General features: G+C 34.2%; 1 protein-coding gene across 1 annotated transcript; it reads left to right on the top strand.

Annotated features, from left to right (window-relative positions):
* The first annotated feature begins 424 nt into the window (after window positions 1–424).
* Window positions 425–11,959, top strand: LOC110036816 (trafficking protein particle complex II-specific subunit 120 homolog). Its single transcript, XM_020741349.1, is given in 3 exon segments — window positions 425–811; window positions 9,655–11,038; window positions 11,041–11,959. Coding segments are annotated over 3 exon segments (2,646 nt in total). The 3' UTR covers window positions 11,916–11,959.
* The last annotated feature ends 221 nt before the right edge of the window (window positions 11,960–12,180 follow it).

The following is a 12,180-nucleotide window of genomic DNA, read 5'->3' on the forward strand; positions in this document are numbered from 1 at the left end:
GTGCAATTTTGCAAAAGAAGTTACCTAAAAAGATGAAGGACCCCAGTAGTTTCACTATCCCATGCACCAAATGAGATAAATTTGTTAGGAGGGACCTTTGTGATTGGGGAGCTAGAATTAATTTGATGTCACTATTAATTTTTAAAAGACTTAAACTGAAAGAGGCTACACCCACCCACCCACCCTGACCTTACATTTAGCTTACTAATCCTTAGTCATTCCTTTGAGTATCATTAAGGATGGGTTGATTAAAGTAAGAAGCTTCATATTCCCTGTTGATTTTTTAGTCTTGGACATGGAGGAGGACAAGGAGATTCCTCTAAGTTTAGGAAGACCCTTCTTAGCCACCGATAAGGCAATGATCAATGTACAATAAAGGAAATTTACCATAAGGGTGAATGATGAAGAGGAAAAATTTGATATCATGAAGACTATGAGATTCCCCCATGATCCAGGTGATGATCATTGCTTTAAAATTGACTTAGTTGATGAGGAGGTGACTAGCCAATTTTCTAAAACTTTGGAAGATGACCCAGCAAAGCAAGAGGTGTTTGAGGATGAGACAGACAAATCTAGTGTTGAATATGCTCTACTTATAGAGGGTGACTCTAAGAGGTTCATGGAGAGGTTTGAACCCTTATACTTGACTTTGCACATCAAGCCCCTACCACCATCCACAGAGGTAGCTCTGAATATGGAATTGAAAGCCCTTCATACTCACCTGAAGTATGCCTACCTAGAAGAGCCTTTGACTGTACCTTTAATCATATCTGTGGACTTGACTGTGGAGCAAGAGGACAAACTTATGAGGGTGCTGAGAGAGTTTAAGAGGGCATTTTAGTGGACCATAGTTGACGTCAAAGGAATAAGCCCATCTTTGTGTATGCATAAAATTCTGATGTAAGAGAGACATGTGCCTAGAGTTGACGCATAGAGGCGACTGAATCCCATCCTTAAGGAGGTAGTAAAGAAGGAGACTTTAAAGTGGCTTGATGCAGGAATTATCTACCACATATCCGATAGTGCTTGGATTATTCCAATTCATTGTGTACTAAATAAATGGGGTTTTTAGTTGTGGAGAATGAAAAGAATGAGTTGATCCCACAAGGGTTGTTACAGGATGAAGGACCTGCATTAACTATAAGAAGTTGAATGCCGCTACTAGGAATGACCATTTTCCCCTGCCTTTTCTTAACCAAATGTTTGATAGGTTAGCAGAGCATCCTTTCTATTGCTTCTTAGATGGATATTCAGGATACAACCAAATCCCATAGCCCCTAAAGACCTGGAAAAGACCACCTTCACTAGCTTCTATGGGAATTTTAATTTTAGATGGATGATATTTGGACTATGCAATGTGACAACCACTTTCCAGCCCTACATGGTCTCTGACATGACTCATACAATATAAAGGTCATTATGGATGACTTTTCTGTGTTTGGTACTGATGCAATGTTTTTGTGTATGCGTTGTAAATATATTTCAATACTGCAACACACACATGGAAACACAATTAATAAATATGCAGATAAATCATAATAAAAATCACTTCAGTATAAATAATTTTATATTTTCAAATCTTTAAGCTACTAAACCTAACAATTATGCAAGTATATGTATCTCATAGGGAGATGGAAATTCTTATGATTATAATGTAAAACACAATATTTAAACTATAAAAACTTAAGTAAGAAAAATAAATCTAAAGTAAATTAATGTATGCTAAATGTATGCTAAATGAAATGTGTATGCTAAATGAAATGTAGCTAAAAGAACTAAGTTAACTAAGCTATTTTTAAAATTCAAATTTAAACTTACTAAGACTAAACAAAGTATTGTAACGAAGAGTTAAAATTTAAGAAAGAATCCTTCCACTTTACAATGAGATTATGGTTAGTGAAGTAATTAAAATCATTTAAAATTATATATATAAATATATTCTGCCAAATAGGAGCAATCATATTCTTTATCATCTGTCAAGTGCATAAAGAATATTGGTCAATCCAGAGTTTGGTCCTAAATCTGTGGTTAGGTTTAGAGGAAACTAGCTCCCACTTCTCCCTCCCCTGATGGCTAATAATCTCGCTTTAGTTTCCAAGCAACTGGACCAAATTGGTGATTTTAGTCTGTCACCCTAAAATCTCCAATTCTACGCCCATCAAAATATATTTCTCTATTTATTTGCACTCAATCTCATAGATTACATTCTCACTCATAAAATTAAGTGTGACTCTTACCTTGTTGTAGAAAGCATAACCCTTTTGGATATTATGTTTCTCAACAACTTTTAACATTTTAATTTGTCAGATCAAAAAGTAAATGAAGATCAAAGTTCAAATCATCATAATTTATTGACATTTAAAACCTTGCACAACAATATTAATTCTTCACAAAACCATATCTCATTGTAGGGAGAAGGATAAAGAAGACTACTCAGAATTAATGAGAAGGATACGACAAAGCATGGATTTTATATATAAAATCAAGTTTACAAAACAAACAAAGGAACAAACACAATTTATCTTACACTCCTCAGTCAAATCCCTTGAAGTTTGCTTGAAGATTCTGGAGTTCAACACTCCTCTTGAGATTCTGGCACCTCTTGAGATTCTGGCACCTCTTTCACCTATTTACTGTCACCTTTTTTTCTCCTTTTACAACTCTAGAAGAAAATCCTCTCCGAAACCTAACTCTACTCTCAAAACTTCTCACGCCAACTCTTCACACCACCACATGCCACTCACTCTCACCTCTCACATAAACACCACTCAAAGACCTCTTAGACTACTCTTTTAATTTGGGGCGCCAGCCTCGTCTTCAAAGGAATTCAAAGTTCCCTCTCTTTTTTCCAAGAGGCACACCTCTTTACATCAAGAGACAAATCCCTTCATCCACAGACATATCTCTTCATTCAAGAGCCTTTCCAAAGTGTCTATATGCATTGAATCACTTCATGGGTCATTTGAATTACTTGGAGCCTTCTAGAACCTCTCAAAAATAGTCAATAACTACCACAATCCGTCTTAATTTGTCTCCTATGTCTGTTCTAGTGTCTCTTGCACCAGTTTATTGGAGTTTTACGTTGTTCTCTGGATTCGGGCGCCTCTAGCGCCTCTTCTCTGTAACATGGCGCCTCTGGCACCGGGATGCTGAAAATCTGCATTTTGACGCCAAATTTCTTCATTTTTGCTCCTTTTTGCTCCAAATGCCTAAAATCAATATACCTGCAACAAAACATGAAAATGCCCTTCTTTAAAGTGTAATATCACAAAAGCCCTTCTTACAAAACATGAAAATGCCCTTCTTTAAAGTGTAATATCACAAAATTTAACCATAAAATGTATCCATAAAATTGCATATTTTTTTGTGTATCAAAATCCCCAAAACTTAAATGTCAATTATCCTCAAGTGATTCTTTTACTACATAAAAATATGGTTTATGGTAGATATTAACATATAAACTTCTATAATTTAGTTTAATAAATATAATAGTATAACTTAAGAAAAACTTTTAATAACTTTGGTTAAAACTAAAAGTATAAGAACACCTAGTGGTCAAGTCTAAGATTTTTGAGTCTCCATTCATTTCAAGAAGAATTTTTAATAACTTCGGTTAAAACTAAAAGTATAAGAGTACCTAGTGGTGAAGTTTAAGATTTCTGACTCTCTATTCATTTCAAGAAGAACTGTAATTTGTCATATCAAAGATACTTAGAATGTCCATATGAAAAAGAATTTCATGAAAACTTTATTAGTAAGGATGCTAATATTCAAATACAAGTCTATAAAATGTAATAAAACCTTTTTCATTAAGTTGATTCAGATTAGGCATCTACTCAAGCTTCTCCTTACATATTTTTCTTTTTTTTTCTTTTCTTTTTATTTAGGATTATTTTCAATGCTTTCTTTTCTTTTATTTTTTTTTCATGTGAGGATTACTATATCTGGATAGCCTTTAATAATTTTGAACTTCACTATCCTCTTCTTGATGTTAGAAACTTCTTACTATCCTTCACTTTATAAATTCATATTAGCTTTGAATATTTTTTATAAAGTCTAATTCTTTTCTTCTTATATGAAACTCTAAGATTCTTAATACTTCAAAAATACAATTTTCTTTACTTTAAATAGAAAAAGCATAGTCTTATCCTTTCATACTAAATATCTTAGCTCTAGAATTGGCCTTCATTATTAAAATTTTTTGTTTAAATTTTCTATAATATTTAAAAACAAAAGCATAGTTATCTAAAGTTAGTTTCTAATACCAAAGGTCATGTTAAATTATTATTTTTTAAAATATAGCTAATTATGGACAAATAAAATTTAGTTTACTTCTTTTCTAAAATAAAATATTTTCTTTCCCCCAAACTTATGTTTTTTTAATAATAAGTAAACCATGTAGTACAAAAAATAAATTGTAGGAGGAAAGAAAATAGTAAATGTATAAAATTAAGACTAACCTGTAAAGCGTTTTGAACATGCAACTTGGCTCTGACACATTGTAGGTACCAATTTTAAAATTACGGGCTTTAAAGCATTAAATGAAACATAATATATCAAAAGGATTTGCTAAGAAAATGTGAATTAAAAACATACACAATAAATTAAAGAAATAAACAATGCTAAAATAAAAAACTACAATTTACATCTATACACACAAAAAAGTTTTATAATACCACATAAAAACACATAAATTGTCCAAATCATAACAACAACAAATGAAAACAGATAAACCCCAACAAATCATCATTCATCATCTTCCTCCTCTTCTTCTTCCTCTTCAAAATCTTTAAAGTTTTCTTGCACATAAGGCATAATATTGGGGCATGTAGGAAATTTTACAGTATGATCACCCCTAAGATATCTAATCATAGCCTCTTGATATGCAATATCATATTGTACTCTTCTTTGTTGATAATCATCATTATGAGCATTCCTTGATTCCAAACCATCTATTTTGTTCTGCATTGTTACTATATATGATTGTTGAATCATTAGTTGTTCCATAATATTTTCAAGTTAAATAGTATTGGAATTAGATGGTCCTATTGCTGATGTAGAAGGTCTATCTCTACTTCCAACTCTAGATCCAGCAAATCACTCAAATTTATGATCGGTGGGTTTCCCAATAGGTTTAAGTGGCTGTAACATTTCTTCATCCTTATTAAACTCTACTCCTGATTGTTCACATAAGGTGAAATTTAGGGCAAGATAACCTAAACCACTAGAGGTTCCACTCCTCGCAATACTCTGAGCATTATGTAGAATGAGAGCACCAATATCAACAACCTTCATTTGTTGTATGCAAAAATTCAATATTGCTTTCTATTTGGTTACTTCGCTAAGGTTATTAGATGGAAATTGTTTCGCATAAATAAAGTAATGTCATGCTTTAGATTGCACATTTAACATGAAAGTTGAGAAATTTACTTTGTGATTATTCTTAATTTTCCATTCTCCCCTTCCATCAGTAAGATAGGCAATTACTTCATCAAGCAAAAGATAGGCAATTACTTCATCAAGTGATGAATCAGACATCACAAATGCAGAATACTCTCAATGAAATTGATTCCGCAGCCTATATAGTACATCGATCATTTCTCAAGTAAATTCAATATGTTTACCTCTAACATAAACGTGCTAATTAGAAGTCACCCAAAGACTGGCATAAAATTCACAAACAATAGGAACAATTGTTACTGTGGTGTAGTAGCAAAAAATTTTCCAATTCCGAGCAATGATCAACCTTTCAATGTCTCCTCCTGGGTTTGAGAATGCACGCTTCTGAATTAATTTTCTTGTACCCATTTGAGTAACATAATTACACTGAGCCTCAAATTAATAAATTGTCTCGCATCAAAACCTCCCGAAATTTTTCCTCTTTTCACTACTGGAGCCATAGCAATTTTTAAATAAATTAACATAAAATCCCAAATAGATTCACAATATCATAAACAGACTCCAAAAATAGGAATACTTGGTAAGAAACTTTTCACCATGGGTTCTTCTTAAGCTTCTTGGAAAAAACATCAAATTTTTATATTTCCATAATGTAGGAAAAATCTATGGTGAAAATAAAAGATTTCTAAGTTAAAATGGCTCTTACCAAGGGAATATGAAATTTAAAACTTTTTATCCTTCAAATCTCCTCAAATCCAAGAAATAGCAAGCCCTAAGTTGAGTTTTGGCCTTAATCTAGAGGTAGGAGATGACCTAAGCAATAAAAATGGGGTTTTATAGTGGATTTTTGCGGTTTTAAGGAAATTTGGGTGTTTTTGGAAAACTGGTGCCATATATTCAGATTTCATTTTTCTTTTAAAATATGTTATATATACCAAACCAAACCAACCTCTAATTAACTTAAATTAACACTAATACTCATATTAAACAATCTTCCAACAATATATTTTCACAAACAACACAAAACTCAAATTTATATATATAATACACACAATTACAAACCAACATTTTCAAACCAATACATCAAATTTAGCGTTGAAATCACACCACAAAAACTAACACTGAAGACAAAATATCAAATACTTAACATATGTCACATTAAAAGTTCAACAATGAAAAAAAAGGAAATCCAACACAAACATATAACACACAAATGCACTCATAATTACGAATTATATACTTTAGAGGGTTTAAACATCTTCATCACTTTCATCTTCTTGAATATTTCCCATGGATTGGTAGTGAACGTATAAGTTATAAAAAGGTCGGTGAGGAAATTTGTCTATCAAATCTTCTTTAACCCAAGCATTTTTTCTTAAACATATGCACCATACCTTCTTCTATGTGCTTGGTATTTTGAATTGTTCATTCATCATCTAATCCAAATGCTCAAATATATGAGAAATGTTTCCAATTGAATTTATAATATTTTGTACCTCTTTCTCCAACTTCTTTATTCTTTTCAAAAATTCATGTGAACTATAAGGAAAGCAGGGCTGAATAGGAGATGAATTTTGAGATGATTGATCAATAAGAATGTTCATATTATTTTTCATATTATTTTCCTCCCCATTTCTTCCTCCCCATTTCCTATGCAGTTGCAACTTTGAAGGGAGAAGCACTTTTCCCAACTTTCAGAAGGAATTTTTTACTGGATGTTCCGGCCCATAAGTTGGTCCATTTATAATCAAACCCAAAACATATTTTACAATTAAAGCAGCCACATCAATAGGTCTTCCACTCTGAATACAATAATTCAAGATGACACTTTCCTTGGGAGAAGCACTTTTTCCCAACTTTCATAAGAAATTTTTGACTGGATGTCCCAGCCCATAAGTCGGTCCATTTATAATCAAACCCAAAACATATTTTACAATTAAAGCAGCCACATCAATAGGTCTTCCACTCTGAATACAATAATTCAAGATGACACTTTCTTTGGTCACTTTACTGATTTTCAAGGTAGGAAGAAGTTTAGATGAAATAAAGAAATGTCATTTTCTTGATGCAGGATTCAATAATGATGAAGAAAAACTTACATTTGCATTATCTCATGTCTCCCAATTTGCATCTTTATCAATAAGGAATCGATAGACTTCATCCATGTTATCTCTTGTAGGGACAAAATTGGCATAATTACAAATCGGGACGCTTTCAATCATAAACATGTCATTTATTCTTGAAGGATTAAACAATACCCACCTGCCTCGAACATAGACGACTCCCTGGTTAATTCCATAAAGACTAGCATAGAACTCTTTTACCACAGGAATGACTACTGCAGCAGTGGTACAACATAAGACTTACCAGCATCTTTGCACAGTAATCTCATCCTTTCGAGTATTTGGTGTTTTGAATCATCAATTCACAAATCTTCGTTTCTTGATTAATCTCTTCTTCACAATAACTTGATTATATAACTTCTATGCATTGAAATTGATGAACTTTCTTTTATTGAAAATTTCATATCTAGAAGTTTCTTTGGAGTTGGAAGCCATAGGATTTGAAAATGGTGACTTCCTTTTCTATGTCCACTTTTAAATAACTCCAAAATACAGATTTTGGGAGTTACTAGGAAGAAAATTTGACAAAAATTGCCCAAAATCGCCTTTAGTATCTTCCAAATCCATCTCGGTAACCGCGGCACTTCTGACGTCAGCTCTCTGTAAAATGGCGCCTTTGGCGCCAATTCTACCACCTCTGATGCCACTTCATATTTTTACACTGTTTTGCTTTAAATCCAAATAACTCTCAAATTTTTCATATAATTCAGCAATTAAAGATGGTTTAATGTATTTTCTTAATATGTAAGTCTCCCAAGTACACGGAATTCATAAAGAGAGCATAAATATAGATATATATAATACTACTTATAAAAACAAATTCGCATCATTAACAAAAATAACAATGGGTTGTCTCTCACAAAGTGCTTGGTTTAATGTTGTCAGCCAAACATTCCCAGTCTTTACCCTGGATGACTCAACATTATAGTCTTTTTAAAATTTAGCCTTTTACCATCAAAATATGGCTTCAGTATGTGCCCATTTACTTTAAATAACTTTCCAATTTTGGGATCTTCAATATTAACAACTCTATATGGGTATACTCTTACAACAGTGAATGGCTCTGTCCACCTAGACTTAAGTTTTCTAGGGAATAATTTCAATCTTGTATTGTATAGTGAGACTTTTTATCCAGGCTCAATTCCCTTTTTATTATCTTTAAATCATGTCATTCTTTCATTTTCTCTTTAAATATCCTAGCATTATCATAAGATTTATTCTTAATTTCTTCAAGCTCATTCAGTTGCAACAATTTTTTCTCACCAACATCTTTTAAATTTAAATTAAACTCCTTAATAGCCCAATAAGCTTTATGCTTCAATTCTACTGGTAAGTGAATTGAAGCATAAAGCTTCATTCACTTACCAACATCTTTTAAATAAGCTTCATGCTTCATTCAGTTGCAACAATTTTTTCTCACCAACATCTTTTAAATTTAAATTAAACTCCTTAATAGCCCAATAAGCTTTATGCTTCAATTCTCCGGCATCCTTAAATTAAAATTAAATTCTTTAATAGCCCAAAATGCTTTATGTTCCAATTCTAGCTGGTAAGTGACAAGTCTTCAAAAAATTAATCTATATGGGGACATTCTTATGGGTGTTTTATAAGCTGTCCTGTAAGCCCATAATGCAGCATCTAATCTAGCAGACCAATCCATTTTATTAGAATTTACAGTTTTTTTTTAATTCTTTTAATTTCACGATTAGATACTTCAGCTATACCACTAGTCTAGGATAATAAACAGTTGCAAACCTATGTATAATACTTTTCTACCAATATTTTAATTTTTTTCCTAAAATGAGATCCTTCATCGGTAATGATTACTCTCGGCATTTCATATCTTGTAAAAATATTTTTAATTAAAAATCTTGAAACACTCCAAGCACCATCACATCGAGGTAAGGTTATTGCTTCAATCCACTTTGATTCATAGTCTACTGCAATTAATATATGTATATTTTTAAATAAAGGTATAAATGGTCCCATAAAATCCAACCCCCAAACATTAAAAATTTCAACTTCCAAAGTAAAATTTAGAGGCATTTGATTTCTTTTTTAAATATTACCTACTCATTCACATCGATCACATGTTTATATATATATATATATATATATATATATATATCAGTCCATAATTTCCTTGTTTGAATCTCAATGGAGCACTCTGCAAATGGTTGTTTTGAGGGAGATATTAATGTCCTCGGTTCGTGCTGGGGATCCCCTTGCTGCATGGAGTGCAGCAGCTCGTCTTCTAAGATCTTTTTATCCGCTCATCACACCTGCCGGACAGAGTGGTCTTGCAAGCTCACTTGCAAATTCTGCAGACAGACTTCGATCTGGAACACGATGTGCTGATCCGGTTCTTCCTTTCATAAGATTGCATTCCTTTCGAATGCATCCCTCTCAAATGGAGATAATTAAGAGAAACCCAGCCAAAAATGATTGGTGGACTGATTCAGCTCCTTCAGGACCATTTATTTACACACCTTTCAGCAAGGGCGGTACAACTGACAGTAATAAGCTCGAGTTAAATTGGATCGTTGGGGAACCAGATCAAGTTCTGGTGGAATTGGCCAATCCCTGTGCGTTTGAGTTATCGGTGGAGAGCATCTATCTTTCAATTCATTCTGGGAACTTCGATGCATTTCCTGTCAGAGTAAATCTTCCACCAAACACAGCCAAAGTTGTTTTGTTATCAGGAATTCCAACAAAGATAGGCCCTGTTTCAATTCCTGGATGCATCGTACACTGTTTCGGCGTCATCACAGAACATCTATTCAGAGATGTTGATGACTTGCTTCTTGGAGCTGCACAAGGCCTTGTTCTTTCTGATCCTTTCAGATGCTGTGGTTCAGTCAAACTGAAAAATGTTGTCGTCCCAAATATTACGGTGATATCGCCTTTGCCGCTACTAGTTTCTTATGCTGTAGGGGGAGATGGTGCAATGATTTTGTATGAAGGTGAAATTCGTGATATTCGGATTCGTCTAACAAATGCTGGAACAGTGCCAATCGAACAACCACATATATCATTATCAGGGAGGAATCAAAATTCTGTTACCTCTATTGCGCATGAAAGTTTAAATTCAGCGCTACCTTTGAAACCTGGTGCAGAGGTTAGCTTTATAGTGACTATAAAGGCATGGAAGCTTAGTTTGGCAGATTCTGGTCATGATCCTGGCAAGAACACTTCTGGTGCTACGAGGGGTGTGTCTACGGAAAGCAGCAATCCTTTCTTAGTTATCCACTGTGCTGGGCCAATATCACATACGGATGAATTCTATTCCAGCGAACCATCTGTATCTCCAGGAAGGCGCTTGGTTGTTCCATTGCATGTTGGTGTCGTACAGGGATTGCGTTTCGTAAAGGCTCGCTTATTTTCGATGGAAATTCCCGCACGTGTTAGCGTTGCCGTTCCGCAGCGTGTTTCCCTTAACGAAAGTGATGCTGAAGAGATTACTGCTCATAGTAGAATTGATAGTTTGGTTAAGATTGATCCATACAGAGGAAGTTGGAGCTACGGCTTCTCGAACTCGAGTTATCAAATCCAACCGATGTTGTGTTTGACGTTAATGTTTCAGTCCAGTTCGACACCGCTGAATTTGGGTGCCCGAAGACCAGAATCGACCACAACTGCTCTGCGCGTGTGTTGGTACCGCTCGAGCACTTTAAGCTACCTGTTCTCGATAATTCCTTGTTCGCTAAAGATCTAAAAAGCACTGCTTTTGTAAGCAAATCTTCGAGTTTTGCGGAGCGGAATACGAAGGCCGAGTTAGCCGCTTCAGTTTCCAACTTGGTTTCAAAAATAAAAGTAAGATGGCGATCAGGGCGAAATAGTTCGGGTGAGTTGAACATTAAGGATGCAGTCCAGGCAGCTTTGCAGACTTCAGTAATGGATATATTGCTTCCGGATCCTTTAACTTTTGGATTCAGGTTAACCAATGGGAGATCTAAAACAGAAAATATCGCTGATGCTTCAAAAATTGTGCATAGTGATGTGATTTAAGCATTGCACCAGAGTTCTATATCAGTACATGAAATGACTGACATCGAAGTTCTGATTCGCAACAACACGAGGGAGTTGATCCAAATGAGCCTTAGTATCAATTGCAGAGATGTGGCTGGGGATAATTGCATTGAGGGCGATAACGCGACCGTTCTATGGGCTGGTATCCTGAGTGGAATCAGTTTGGAGATCCCTCCCCTGGAGGAGTTGGTGCATCCTTTTTCGCTGTATTTTCTGGTGCCGGGAGAGTGCACGCTGTTAGCTGCAGCTATAATAGACGATGAGAACGATGTGCTTCGTGCTCGAGCGAGAACTGATTCAGCAGATGAACCAATCTTCTGCCGCGGCTCGCCTTTCAGAATCATTGTCACTGTAACTCTTTAAGCTGTGGTTTGCTACTCTCCTATTTCAGTTTGGTATTGTAAATTAATATTTTGGCTCTCAATTCCCTTAATTATCGCTTATATATATATATATATGGTGCATTTATATACACTACATAATTTGAATGTATTTATATATCTAGCACTTAAAGATTCATATTCATATGTAATATGCATATAACTCGAATGTCTAACATTACATTAAGGGAAATTTACATACACGGCACTTTGGTGTTTTAAATATAATATATATATATATATATATA

This window comes from Phalaenopsis equestris, unplaced genomic scaffold (assembly GCF_001263595.1).
Source record: "Phalaenopsis equestris unplaced genomic scaffold, ASM126359v1 Scaffold211163, whole genome shotgun sequence".
Taxonomy (NCBI): domain Eukaryota; kingdom Viridiplantae; phylum Streptophyta; class Magnoliopsida; order Asparagales; family Orchidaceae; genus Phalaenopsis; species Phalaenopsis equestris.